This window comes from Mobula hypostoma, chromosome 24, assembly GCF_963921235.1.
Source record: "Mobula hypostoma chromosome 24, sMobHyp1.1, whole genome shotgun sequence".
NCBI classification, from domain to species: domain Eukaryota; kingdom Metazoa; phylum Chordata; class Chondrichthyes; order Myliobatiformes; family Myliobatidae; genus Mobula; species Mobula hypostoma.
Genome location: NC_086120.1, coordinates 48,336,546 through 48,351,825, shown reverse-complemented (window position 1 = coordinate 48,351,825; position 15,280 = coordinate 48,336,546). Strand labels below are relative to the sequence as shown.

Genomic DNA, 15,280 nt, shown 5'->3' with positions numbered 1-15,280 from the left:
GATCCCCCCTCAATCTTCTAAATTTCAACGAGTATAAGCCCAGTTCATCCAGTCTTTCTTCATATGAAAGTCCTGCCATCCCAGGAATCAATCTGGTGAACCTTCTTTGTACTCCCTCTATGGCAAGGATGTCTTTCCTCAGATTAGGAGACCAAAACTGCACACAATACTCCAGGTGTGGTCTCACCAAGGCCCTGTACAACTGCAGTAGTATCTCCCTGCTCCTGTACTCGAATCCTCTTGCTATAAATGCCAGCATACCATTCGCCTTTTTCACCGCCTGCTGTACCTGCATGCCCATTTTCAATGACTGGTGTATAATGACACCCAGGTCTCGTTGCACCTCCCCTTTTCCTAATCGACCACCATTCAGATAATAATCTATTTTCCTATTTTTGCCACCAAAGTGGATAACTTCACATTTATCCACATTAAATTGCATCTGCCATGAATTTGCCCACTCACCCAACCTATCCAAGTCACCCTGCGTCCTCTTAGCATCCTCCTCACAGCTAACACTGCCACCCAGCTTCGTGTCATCCGCAAACTTGGAGATGCTGCATTTAATTCCCTCATCCAAGTCATTAATATATATTGTAAACAACTGGGGTCCCAGCACTGAGCCTTGTGGTACCCCACTAGTCACCGCCTGCCATTCTGAAAAGGTCCTGTTTATTCCCACTCTTTGCTTCCTGTCTGCTAACCAATTCTCTATCCACATCAATACCTTACCCCCAATACCGTGTGCTTTAAGTTTGCACACTAATCTCCTGTGTGGGACCTTGTCAAAAGCCTTTTGAAAATCCAAATATACCACATCCACTGGTTCTCCCCTATCCACTCTACTAGTTATATCCTCAAAAAATTCTATGAGATTCGTCAGACATGATTTTCCTTTCACAAATCCATGCTGACTTTGTCCGATGATTTCACCGCTTTCCAAATGTGCTGTTATCACATCTTTGATAACTGACTCCAGCAGTTTCCCCACCACCGACGTTAGGCTAACCAGTCTATAATTCCCCGGTTTCTCTCTCCGTCCTTTTTTAAAAAGTGGGGTTACATTAGCCACCCTCCAATCCTCAGGAACTAGTCCAGAACCTGACGAGTTTTGAAAAATTATCACTAATGCATCCACTATTTCTTGGGCTACTTCCTTTGGGCTCCTCATCTCAGAAAAGATATGCTGGCACTGAAGAGGATTCAAAGGAGGTTCACAAGGATTATTCTGAGAATGAAAGGGTTATCATACGAGGAACGTTTGATGGCTCTGAGTCTGTACTTGCTGGAATTTAGAAGGATGATGGGGGGGTTGAAACCTTTTTGAATATTGAAAGGCCTGGACAGAGTAGATGTAGAAAAGATGTTTCCCATGGTGGTGGGGGGTCTAGGACAAGAGGGAACAGCCTCAGGATAGAGGGACATCCATTTAAAACAGAGATGCAGAGAAATTTCTTCAGCCAGAGGGTGGTGAATTTGTGGAATGTATTACCATGGCGACTGTGGAGGCCAGGTCATTGAGTGTATTTAAGGCAGAGATTGATAGGTTCTTGATTGGCCATGGAGTGAGGCTAAGGAAAAAAGGATCAGCCATGATTGAGTGATGGAGCAGATTAGATGGTCCAAATGGCCTAATTCTGTGTGTGTGTGTATATATATATATATATATATATATACACACACACATATCACATATACATACACACACTAAAAAGTTAAATTAAATAAATAATGCAAAGAAGGTAGTGAGGTAGCTTTCATGGGTACGTTGTCCATTCAGAAATCTGATGGCAGATGGAAAGAAGCTGTGCCTGAATCATTGAGTATGTGTCTTCAGGCCCCTGTACCTCTCCCTTGATGGTAGCAATGAAAAGAGGGCATGTCCTGGGTGATAAGGGTTCTTAATGAAGGACGCCGACTTTTTGAGTCAGCAACCCTTGAAGGTGTCCTGGATACTGTGGATGCTAGGGCCCATGATGGAGTTGACTGAGTTCACATTTCACTGAATACCTCTGTTTTAAATATACCCAATGACTAGGCCTCCACATCTACCTGTGTACTGAATTCTAAAGATTCACCACTTTCTGGCTGAAGAAATTCCTCCTTATCTCTGTTCGAAAGGGATGTTCTTGTATTCTGAGGTTGTACCCACTGGTCCTAATGATTATTAGTTCAGTGTCATAATGCCAGCCACTCGTAAATCTTGCTGCATTTCTATTTCCTTAACTTCAAAATTCTCTTGAAAAGCCTTCTATTCTACCAAGCAACTTCATCCTTTTATATATTTGTTCACTGTGGTCACTGAAATTCACTGAATATCTCAATATTTTTCTCCCTTTTTGCACTTTTATATTTTTATATATTTCTTGTTGTAACCTGTAGTAATTTTAAGTCAGGCACTTTACTGCTGCTGTAAAACAAAAAATTCCAGGATGTATATCAGTGGTAATAACCTGATTCTGATTTTGGTTTTCCATTGCAAGAATAAAACTTGGCATTTATTGTTGACATACATAAAGCCATGTAATGTTTCACAGCACAGATCATTACACAATGAAAATTGCAAACTGTGAATGCAAGGTTCAGTGCTGATAGTTAATTGTTAGAGACATCATAATCATACAATGTCTCTCAATAATGATTAGGATTCAAGTGTAATCTTCCCAACGGTAGTGTTCTTCAATGCTGGAGTTTACTGGGTGGACTTCAGCTGCAAGTGAGGACTGAACTTCCTAGGCACATGCTAATACAAAGCTGTTTGGTTCTTCACCAACAAACACCACTGTTCCACATTCGCTATTCCAGATTACACTTGGACTTTGGAAGAGCTGACCACAGAAGAACTTTCGGAGAGGCAATGCTTCAGAATTTCTAAAGTTTTATGCAGAACAGACTTGTTAATGTATGCTAGGTTTAATGACACAGTTTTTACCAACTCGTTCACCCTGCTCATGGACTGATTCTGATGTTGACTCTGACGTGCCATGTGTGATTCTGATTTTGACTTGACGTGCCATGTGTGATTCTGATGCAGCTGTGAGGATGCACCATGGGAAAAGGCAGAATATAATGGCACAGCGGGATCACCCAACACATCACTGGCACCAGCCTACCCACCACCAAGGATATATATTCAGAAAGATGCCAAAAAAGAGCCAGAAACATCATAAAGGATCCCACCAACCCTGCTCATGGATTGTTTGTCCCATTCGCATCAGAGAAGACATCATGTATCATCAATGACAGGACCACCAGACTCAAAAACAGTTACTTTCCCCAAGCAGTAAGGCTGATCAACACCTCCACCCACTAACCCACCCCACCACACCCTCAAACACCACTACTTTATCACTTCCTGTCAGTCACCTTATGTACAGACACTCCTGTGCCTAGCATCACTTTATGGACATACAATCAATCTGTGTATAGAAGCTATCTTATGTATTTATATTTATTATGTATATTATTATTGTGTTCTTTATCTTGTGCTGCATCGGATCCAGAGTAACAATTATCTCACTCTCTTTTACACTTGTGTACTAAAAATGACATTAAACATATTGAATCCTGTACCTTGGAAGTATTTTTTGGACACATTGTTGCTGTTCCTATCAGTTTATCTTGTGGCTTAAGGGTTACTCATGTTGTACCTGTGCAATGTGCAAAGTTTCCCCCACATCTTCACTCACACTAAGCATTTGTCGTGCTCTTTATCTCTCCAAAGAGCCAGAAACAGTTCATCCTCTTGTCTTTTACAGAACACACGGATTTTCAAGAAAGTTTTGTGACTTCAGGTGTCTTCAATGTGAATGAGCTTGTGCAAGTATCGAGAAGTAAGTGTCATTTTTATTTATACCACCTTATACAAACTTGATAGACATTTCGCTGTGCGTCAGTGGCCTAGCAGTTAGTGAGATGCTGTTATACCTCAGGGAGTCGGAGTTTGGAGTTCAGTTCTGCTATCATCTGTAAGAAGTTTGTATGTGTTCCCCATGGAATAGTTGGGTTTCCTCCCTCAGTCCACGGACATACCAGTTAGTAATTGGTCATTGGAAAATGTCCCGTGATTAAGGTAGGGTTAGTAATTGGTCATTGGAAATTGTCCTGTGATTAAACTAGGGTTAAATCAGGTGTTGCTGGACGTCGTGGCTTGAAAGACCAGAAGGGCCTATTCTGCACTATAGTTCAGTCAATAAATAAACAAATATATACATGTTCCACTAAGATTTGTTATAAGGAATAACAGCCTTTTGTAACTTAAGTACATAAACAGGCAAAAATGTTTTAGGTATGATGTTGTTTTAAAATTATTCATTAAGAGTAATTTAATAATTTTCTCTTTGGAGCAAAGGAAGATGAGAGGTGATTGGATAGAGGTGTACAAGATGATTAGAGGCATAGATTGAGTGGACACCCAGAGACCTTTTTTTCCAGGGTAGAAATGGTTTATAGGAAGGGGCGTAATTTTAACGTTATTGGCGGGTAACTCTGGGGGTAGAATGTCAGAGGCAAGTTTTTCACATAGAGGCTGTTGGGTGTGTGGAACACCCTGCTAAGGGTGATTGTAGTGGTATTTTTACTTTCATCCATGTGCTCTTCTAGGAACCTTCTAAATGTTTCTAATCTATCAGCCTCTACCACCACCCATAGCAGTGCATTCCAACATTCTGAGTAAAAAAACTACTTGACATCTCCCCTAAACTGTCCTCCATTAGCATGAATATCTAATAAAGTTAAAAACTATAGAAAATGTTTAAAGAACACAGAATATTACAGTACAGGCCCTTCAGCCCACCATGTTGTGACAATCTCTTAACTTACTCTAAACTCAATCTAACCCTTCCCTTGCACATTCCCTCCATTTTTCTATCATCCATGTGGTCTCAAATGTTCCTGACTCTACCACCAGCCCTGACAGTGCATTCCATGCACCCACCATTTACTGTGTAAATAATTTACCTCTGACATCTCCCCCTTATACTTCCCTCCAATCACCTAAAAATTATGCCACCTCTATTAACCATTTCTGTCCTGGGAAGGTCTTTGTTTGTCCACTCAATCTATGCCCCTTATCATCTTCTACACCTCTACCAAGTCAACTCTCATCCTCCGTCACTCCAAAAAGAGAAGCCCTAACTCACTCAACACATCAGAGTCAGGTTTATGATCACTAACATATGTTATGAAATTTGTTGGTTTTTAAATTTATATAAAATAAGTAATTCAGAAAAAGAGCATTCCTCATAAGACATGCTCTTTGATCCAGGCAGAATCCTGGTAAATTTCCTTTGACCAGAACAGAACACAATGCAGACAGTTACTTGTCTGGAACTGTCTCCACTGAGGTGGTTAGGAACAGACACTGCGCACGCGCTCGCTCTCTCTCTCTCTCTCTTTCTCTCTCCCCTCTCTCTCTCCCTCTCTCCCTCTCTCTCTCTCTCCCTCTTTCTCTCTCTTTCTCTCTCCCCTCTCTCTCTTCTCTCTCTCTCTCTCACACTCTCTCTCTCTCCCTCCTCTCTCTTTCTCTCTCCTCCCCATTCTCTCTCTCTCTCTAAAGATCAAAGGCTACTCACTACAGTGATGGAACACAACCATTCAGATGTGCATCAGAGTGTGGCTGGAAGAAACAGAAGGAGACAAAGTTTTGCTTTGTTTAGTTGGAAGTTTAAACAAGGTTTTTGGGGAATATATTCATTCAAAGCTTCACCATTTTGCTGACTTTTTGCGCTGCCTAACCATTTTTAATATATTTCTGATCATAACAATCACATTTTATGTAAGACCATAAGATAGAGGAGCAAAACCAGGCTACTTGGCCCATCAGGTCTGCTCTGCCATTCCATCCTGACTGATTACTACCTCTCTCAACCACATTCTCCTGCCTTCTCCCCATAACAGTTGACACCCTGACTAATCAAGAACCTGTCGATCTCCGTTTTAAATATACCCAGTGCCTTGACCTCCACAGCCACCTGTGGTAATAAGTTCTATAGATTCACCACCTGCTGGCTAAAGAAATTCCTCCTCACCTCTGTTGTAAATGGCTGCTCCTCTGTTCTGAGGCTGTGACCTCTGGCTCTAGACTCCCCCACTATAAGAAACACTCTCTCCATATGCACTTGATCTAGAAACGTTCTCTCCATATGCACTCGATCTAGAAACGTTCTCTCCATATGCACTCGATCTAGAAACGTTCTCTCCATATGCACTCGATCTAGAAACGTTCTCTCCATATGCACTCGATCTAGGCCTTTCAATGTTCAATAGTTTTCAGAGAGATTCCCCACCCCCCATTCTTCTAAACTCCAGAAAGTACAGGCTCAGAGGTATCAGGCACTCCTCATAAGTTAACCCTTTCATCCCATGTATTGCCCTGAACAGCTACTGCAAAAACAACAAATCTCATGACATATGTCGATGATAATAAATCTGATTCTAATTCTGGTTCTGAATATTATCCTTGCAAAAGGTGTTGCTGTATCACCATAACTATTTTCACAAACTTCTGTATATATTCTGTACAAAATATGAACATTTGGATGTGAATCACTCAACCCATGTATTCTGTGGTTACAGTTACTCAGTGTTAAACTGGTTATACAATAATGACAGTTTCAGTTCAGGCTTCATTGTGGCTTGTACAAACTTTTAAACCCAAGGTTGCTTAGAGATTTTAATTTAGATTTGATTGAGAGATTTTAGTCTTGATTAAGTGTCTCAGCCCAAAACTGTTTATTCACTTCCATAGACACTGCCTGACTTGCTGAATTCCTCCAGCATTTAGTGTGTTTTGCTTGTGCTTAGAGATTTTAATCTGTTTTGATAACCTTTAATTTTCAGCCCCCATCGTGACAGGAGCAGGACCGAACTTCTCTCTCGGAGAGTTACAAGGACACTTAGCCTACGAACTGAACCCACCAAGTACAGGCATGAGGAGGACTCTGCCAAGCAGCTCATCAAGTGGGTATGTGTCCGAACTGTGCAGCTCATGAGGGACCAATAACCATAAGACCATCAGGCATTGGAGCTGATTTGTGTCATTTGGCCCATCGAGTCTGCTCTAGCATAACTTCTCAACCCCATTCTCCTGCCTTTTCCTCATAACCTTTGACACCCTGACTAATCAGGAACCTGCACACGCTGTAGGCTGTACTTATAGCTACAGCCACGATCTTCCCGCGAAGTCAATAAGGTGCCAACTTCCGCTGCTTTCTTTTTAAGGAGCCGATTTTAGTTAGAGCCTTTGATCGGAGAAGTATCAAATGATTCCAATAATTTGGGCTGATAGAAATGAACAAAATAATTACCATTCCAGCACTCTTCGTCTGGTTGGGTGGCGGTGAAGGTGATAGACGTAGGAGGGGCAGGTGAATGCCCCTCTCTCTAGATTGGTGGGGGTGTAATTATCACCTCCCTCTGGTGCCCCTCCTCCCTACCTTTCTCCCACAGTCCACTCGCTTCTCCTATCAGATTCCTTCTTTTTCAGCCTTTTGCCTTTTCCACCTATCACCTCCCAGCTTCTCACTTCATCTCCCTCCCCCACCCACCCACCTTATCCTGGCTCCTTTCCCCTTTCCTGTCCAGTCCTGATGAAGGAATCAGTCTGAAACGCCAACTGTTGACGCTGTCTGACCTACCGAGTTCCTGCAGCATTTTGTCTGTGTTATTCTCGATTTCCAGAATCTGCAGAATCTCTTGTGTTTAGATTTCAGTACATCAGTCTATTCAAAAGGTTCAAAGGAACATCTAAACAAGCCTGATGCATTTTGGAAACAAGTCCTGTGGACTGATAAAGTTAAAATAGAACTTTTTGGTCCCAATGAGCAAAGGTATGTTTGGAGAAAAAAGGGTGCAGAATTTCATGAAAAGAACACCTCTCCAACTGTTAAGCACGGGGGTGGATCAATCATGCTTTGGGCTTGTGTTGTAGCCAGTGGCATGGGAAACATTTACTGGTAGAGGGAAGAATGAATTCAATTATATACCAGAAAATTCTGGAAGCAAACATCACACTGTCAGTAAAAAAAGCCGAAGATGAAAAGAGGATGGCTTCTACAACACGATAATGAACCTAAACACACCTCAAAATCCACAATGGACTACCTCAAGAGGTGCAATCTGAAGGTTTTGCCATGGCCCTCACAGTCCCCTGACCTAAACATCATCGAGAATCTGTGGATAGACTTCAAAAGAGCAGTGCATGCAAGACGGCCCAAGAATCTCACAGAACTAGAAGCCTTTTGCAAGGAAGAATGAGTGAAAATCCCCCAAACAAGAATTGAAAGAACCTTAGCTGGCTACAAAAAGCGTTTACAAGCTGTGATACTTGCCAAAGGGGGTGTTACTAAGTACTGACCATGCAGGGTGCCCAAACTTTTGGTTTGGGCCCTTTTCCTTTTTTGTTATTTTGAAACTGTAAAAGATGGAAATAAAAAAGTTTTCTTGCTTAAAATATTAAAGAAATGTGTCATCTTTAACTTTATGCCTTTTGGAGATCTGTTCATCTTTTACTTGCTTAGCTATTCACAGTCACAGAAAGCTTGACCAGGGTTGCCCAAACTTTTGCATGCCACTGTATACTGTCTGCAACCTTGAGATTTGTCTCCTTACAGGCAGCCACGAAACAAAGAAACCCAATAGAACCCATTAAAAAAAGACTGTCAAACACCCAATGTCCAGAAAAAAGACAAATCATGCAAACAATAAAAGTAAACAAATAACATTCGGAACTGAAGTTCACGGAGGTTTACTTCTTCTTATTATTATTATTTGTTTTTTGTATTTGCAGTTTATCATCTTTTGCACCTTGGTTGCTTGTCAGTCTTTGTGTGTCGTCTTTCATTGATTCAATTGTATTTCTTTGTTCTACTTTGAATGCCTGCAAGAAAATGAATCTCAGGGTTGTATATGGTGACATACATGTACTGTACTTTGATAATAAATTTACTCTGAACTTTGAACTTTGTGTTAATAAAAAGGGCAACCTTTATTAACATTGTGCTATGTACCTCATGCTATCAGTCTTTCAGATGACAGAGTAAGTTGTTTTACAATCCTGAGTTAATGGACTATGTGGGTTGCCTCCCACGTTCTCCAGTTTCTTCCACATTCCAAAGACATACACAATAGTAAGTTCAAGCTTAATTACACTAGACAACAAATTGTTTTGAAAGTTTTGCTTCCTGAGAATTTTTTTTTTTTGTTTATGATAGACCTGGTGAAGCTGAACACACATATAATTTCAGCCTACTTGTATCACGTAAGAGTTTGGAGAAACAAAAAATTAACTTTCATTGAATATAATGTGTTTAATTGCATAATGGTGCTGATGCTTTGCAATGGTTCAATTAAGCTAAAGATGTTTTGTTGATGATTTTCATTTGTTCTCAGTGTCGAATAATCAGCCAGCATTGATGGATGTCAGTTGCCCTGATACCCTTTCTTCATGACTGCAATGTCATGGTGAAACCTTTCACCATGCTCATCACAGACAGCATCAAGATTTACAGCGAATAATTCTAAATGGGAATGCAGAAAATGAATCTTTAGTGACATGTTGCACCTCATTGTGGGCAACACAATGACTTGAATTATGAATTGAAATAACAAATATAGGTGATTTTAAAAAATAGTGCACGATACGGAAATTTCATGTTGATTTTCATGATCAGCAGCCCAAAATCCATAAGATACACCCAAAAGTCTTCAGGAGCAAAATATTAGCTGTCCAGTGTTATCATTCGACCATACATGAATATAACCACATGAAATAGTGTTCCTTCGGGCCAAGGTGCAAAACACAGTACCAACAATAAACAGCACAAGAGTTTGTAAGTTATGGACATGCTGTGTTGGTGCTGGAAGCATGGCAAGACTTGTGGGCTGCCCCCAGCACATTCTCAGTCTGTGTTCGTTGTTGATGCAAATGGCGTGTTTCACTGTATGTCTCAATGTGCATGTGACAAATGAAGCTAACGTTTATCTTTATAAATACATGACTTCTCTGCTCAGCAAGACCTTATTGTTTAAGTCCATAAAGGAAGTGTTATGTTTTGTAACTCTATAAACTAATTGAAAGAAAACCAGGAGTGACTGGGGAAAACATCTACTTTGTTTCACTCTAGTGAGGTGCTCACTTATGTCATGGTGCCATAATGACATATGCCATTCACTTACTTCTTGCACTTAACTCGTAAAAAATTGTGTAAACAACAAATAATTGCAATATATTTGCAATATTACCAAAATATTCCACACACCACTGGAAATACATTCTAAATGGAGACTTTCTGAGGTCCATGTATATTTATTTTTTACTCAGATACAGACTGCATTACCTTGACTATTTTCTGATGACAGGTCTCTGAAACTAACAGTGTTCGTCTCCCTTTTTATATTTGCCTACGTAGCAAGCACAAATCCTGAGGTTTACCTGAAACCTATTGAACTGTTTCTATGGAAAGTAGAACATAAAACAGTGCAGCACAGGAATGAGCCTTTCAGTCCACTAAGTTGTGCTGAACCAAATAAATTAGAAATCAAATGGCCAACTAAACCACCCGCCCAATGTCCATATCTTTCATTTTCCTCACATTCATGTGTCTGCCTAAGCATCTAATAAAGCTGTAATGTATCTGCCTCGACCACCATCACAGGCAGGGCATTCCAGGCACCCATCACTCTCTGTGTAAAGAACTTGCCTCTCACATCTCCTTTGAATTTAGCCCCCCCCCCCCACCTTAAATGCATGTCCTCTGGTATTAGACATCTCATTGCTGGGGAAAAGATACTGTCTGTCTGCTCTATCTAAGCCTCTCATAATCTTATAAACCTCTTTAACCTTCAACCTCCACTGCTCCAGAGAAAACAACCCAAGTTTGTCCACTCTCTCATTATAGCACATGCCCTCTAATCTAGCCAGCATCCTGGTGAACCTCTATATATTCCTGGAGAGAGCTCCCATTAACTTTGTACCGTTTGCGCCGGTGGGAAAAGACGTTAATATATGGCACACTCGGGAACTAATTTCCATTACCTGTTATTCTCAGCGTGCACTGAAGGGAAAGAGACCAGAAAATATAACATCTGAGCCGTCTATGTTCAGCAATAAACACAGCCTTTTCTTTTTAATCCTTTGCAGGAGTAAGAGGCATAAGTCAGGTTCGATGGAAGATGATATTGACACTAGCCCAGGTGGAGAATTCTATCCCTCACCCACCTCCCCTGCGGGCAGCAGTAGGAACTGGCAAGAGGAGATGGAAGGAGGTGAGTACACAATCGAACCTGCAACATTCCTTCCCTGTGGAAACAGTATTCTTTCCTTTGAGCCCATTCAGAATGTCCTGTCAGGCGGAACTGCCGTTGCTTATGATATTGCAATAATGTGGGGAAAAGACAAAGCTTTTCCTCAGAAATTGTGTATCCTTTTATTGGGATCCATGTTAAAGGTAACACCAGTTAAAAAATTATTAGGATTATTAAGTACAGGGTTCTAATTATAAAGTACCTAATAATTATAAAATTATGAGGTACAGGAGCCTGAAGACAGACACTCAAAGTTTCAGGAATTGCTTCTTCCCCTCCTCCATTAGATTTCTGAATGGACAATGAACCCACGTACATTACCTCAATATATTTTTTTCTGTTTTTGCATTACTTATTTTAATTTTTATGTACTTAGTGTAATTTTTAGCTTTTTATTATGATGTACTGCTGCTGCAAAAGAAACCATTTCAAGACATATGCCAGTGGTTCTGATTTAATTTTAGTGGCCAGTGGATTTTATTTCTTTCTGTCCATTCACACCTTAAAAATTAATTTCTCAAAATGTTTTAAATTCCTTCCTGACACAAAACACAGAACATTACAGCACAGTACAGGCCATTCGGCCTGCGATGTTTTAACCTATTCTAAGATCAATCTAACCATTCCTTCCTATAGCCCCTTATTTTTCAATCATCCACGTGCCTATCTAAGATTTTCTTAAAACGTCCCTGATGTATCTGTCTCTGCCACCACCCTAGCAGGGCATTCCACCTATTCCTCACTGCCTGTGTAAAAATACCTACCTCTGACATCCCTCCTGAACTTTCCTCCAATCACGTTAAAATTATGCCTCTCATATTAATCCTTTCCTGGCATGCATTACATCGGTTTGTCATGTGTTTCTGTGATATCATTCTGGAAAAACATTGTATCAATTCTTAATGCATGCATTACTAAATGACAATAAAAGAGGACTGCCTGTCCTCATAATCTAATTATTCCTTGTAAATGCTGCTCCTGATCACAGCTCAAGGAGTCACGAGGCCGTTTACCTGGCAAGAAGTGCATCAGAGGAATACTTCACTGGGCATTTCTACTGTAAGCTTGGCCAAAAACTCCCTGGAAGCCCCTGCAAAAGCAGACGATTGTGAGAATTTCTGTGTTTCAGAATCAGAATCATCGACAAATGCTGTGAAGTTTGTTGTTCTGTGGCAGAGTAGCACAATACATAAAAAATCAATATAAGTTACAAGAAGAATATACTGTATATATATAAAAAAAATTGCTAGAAGATCTCTGAGGATCTAACCTAGTCCTAACGTATTGATGGGCTATGAAGAGGGCAAGACAGCGATTATATTTCATTAGGAGTTTGAGCAGATTTGGCTTGTCCTCCTCTAACCCATTCAGAAACGTCTACAGCTGTACCGTGGGGAGCGTTCTGACGGGCTGCATCACTGTCTGGTGGGTGGGGGGAGGTGATGCTACTGCTGCACAGGATTGAACGAAACTATCGAAAGTTGTAAAATTAGTCAGCTCCATGTTGGGTACTAGCTTCTGTAGTATCCAAGACAACTTCAAGGAGCGGTGCCTCAGAAAGGCGGCATCCATCATTAAGGACCCCCATCACGAAGGACGTGCCCTCTTCTCATTGTTACCATCAGGTAGGAGATACAGAAGCCTGAAGGCACACACTCAGCGATTCAGGAACAGCTTCTTCCCCTCTGCCATCCGATTCCTAAATGGACATTGAACTCAGAAGCACTACCTCACTTTTATCATTTCTATTTTTACACTATTTTTAATTTAGTTATTTACTTACCTAGTACACATATATATTATTTGTATTGGCGCGTGGCCAAGTAGTTAAGGCGTTGGTCTAGTGATCTGAAGGTCATTAGTTCGAGCCTCAGCTGAGGCAGCGTGTTGTGTCCTTGAGCAAGGCACTTAACCACACATTGCTCTGCAACGACACCGGTGCCAAGCTGTATCGGCCCTCGTGCCCTTCCCTTGGATAACATCAGTGGCGTGGAGAGGGGAGACTTGCAGCATGGACAACTGCCAGTCTTCCATACAACCTTGCCCAGGCCTGCGCCCTGGAAACCTTCCAAGGCGCAAATCCATGGTCTCACGAGACTAACGGATGCCTATATATTTACTGTAATTGATTTACTTTTTTTTCTATATTATCATGTATTGCATTGTACTTCTGCTGCTAAATTAACAATTTCACGACATATGCTCATGGGTTCATGGACCATTCAGAAATCCGATGGCAGAGGGGAAGAAACTGTTTCTAAAACATTGATTATGTGTCTGTATCTCCTCCCTGATGGTCTATTAAGGATCGTTAATGATTCAGGTTCCTTGAGAGTGGGTCCATAGGTAGTGGAATCTGTTCAGTGTTGTGGTGAGTGAAGGTCTCCATGCTGGTTCAGGAGCCTGATGGTTGTAGGGTAATAAGTGATCCTGAACCTGGTGGCGTGGAACCTAAGGTACCTCCTTCTTGATGGCGGCGGTGACAAGGGAGCATGGCCTGGACTGAACGTCCTTGATGATGGATGCTGCTTTCTTGTGGCAGGGCTCCTTGTAGATGTACTCAGTGGTGGGAAAGAACCTGCTGATTTTGACTGCAATACTTCCTGTCCTCGGTGGCTGGTTTGGATCCTTGCATAAACATCTCTGAAAGGTCAATCATCAAAGAAGAAGTCACACTGGTGCAAAGGACAAAGGGTCAGATAAATATAGAAGCAGCTTGCCAAAAAATGCGGGCTGAATTCTACTTCCCCAAAACAGCAGGAAAATCAAACTGTATGAAAATATACAGTACTATGCAGAAATCTTAGAGATATGCATAGCTGGGGTGCCTAAGACTTTTGGATGGTACTATATTTGTCAACGTGGAGCAAAGAGCAAGTTTGTAAATCTGGTAGGAAGAAAGAATGTTGGGAACGGCGAGGGTGGAGCACCGTGGGAGGGGTGTGGGACTGGTGGCAGCGAAGGAGTGGATGGCACGGCTGCAGACGCAACCAGCCCTGAGTCACCAGGCAAGGTCATTTAATTCCAAACAATTGGTTTATTGATCACACAAAATGTCTCTCTGGTGCTTCCCGCTCCCTCCACTCTCCCTTCCCCTTTTCCCAACGTGATTCCCCTCTCCCTGCCTCCTTCCCACTCTCAGTCCGCAATAAGACCCATATCAGAATCAGGTTTATCATCACTCACATATGTCATGATTTTTTTTTGCAGCAGTACAGTGCAAACAAAAGATTACCACAGTACTGCGAAAGACTTAGGTACCTTAGCTATATATATGTGCCAAGACTTTTACACAGTACTGTAGGTACTGTAGTAATTATGTGCATTAAATTTAAAAGATACTGTATCGTAAATCTTGATATTGAGAGGGATCTTGGGGTCCAAATCCTTAGCTCACTGAAGATAGTCAAGCAGTAGATAAGGGTGGTGAGGAAGATGCCTTCAGTGGCCAGGGCATTAGTGTAAGAGTGAGGAAGTCATGTTCGAAGTCAGCTCTGGCGGACTGGGTGGATGAGATCAACAGTGAGATCCAGTGGCCAGAAAGAAAATTCTGCAATGCTCTGTGGAGAGCGAAGGGCATGATGCAGCACAGAAGTTATGGTCATTCACTGCAACCAAGCAAAGCCCCAGTTGTGATGACTACTCGTATCACTGGACCCAGACTTCTGAGGTCAAGTGGAATGGCTTCCAGTGCAATGGCTCTTCAACTTTAAAGTCTCTTCTGCCCTTGTTTCCTGTCATTGGCGGATACAATGGACAACCAACAAGAAGGTCATGATACAGCTGTAAAGAACTTTGATTAAGCCGCACTTGGAATATGGTGTTCACTTCTGATTCCCCCCCACCCCCCTGCCATTTAGATATGAGGGCTATGGAGGTGGTGCAGAGGAGGAGGATGCTTCCTGGATTAGAGAGCGTGTCTTATGAGGAAAGGTTGAGTGAACTAGGGTTTTTCTCTTTGGAGAGAAGAAGGATG

The 15,280-nt window shown here is 41.6% G+C and overlaps 1 protein-coding gene across 4 annotated transcripts in view; it reads left to right on the top strand.

Moving 5' to 3' along the window:
• The window catches only part of LOC134337222 (nuclear factor 1), a 501,291-nt gene that overhangs the window by 334,753 nt on the left and 151,258 nt on the right, over window positions 1–15,280 (top strand). For all 4 annotated transcript variants that reach the window (XR_010015951.1, XM_063032051.1, XM_063032050.1 and 1 more), the window contains exons 4-6: window positions 3,759–3,833; window positions 6,841–6,964; window positions 11,141–11,265. Coding sequence is in view for 3 of the 4 variants with exons in the window: in XM_063032051.1 (XP_062888121.1) it covers window positions 3,759–3,833; window positions 6,841–6,964; window positions 11,141–11,265 (324 nt within the window). In the remaining variant the exon portion in view is untranslated. The remainder of the gene's footprint in view (window positions 1–3,758; window positions 3,834–6,840; window positions 6,965–11,140; window positions 11,266–15,280) is intronic.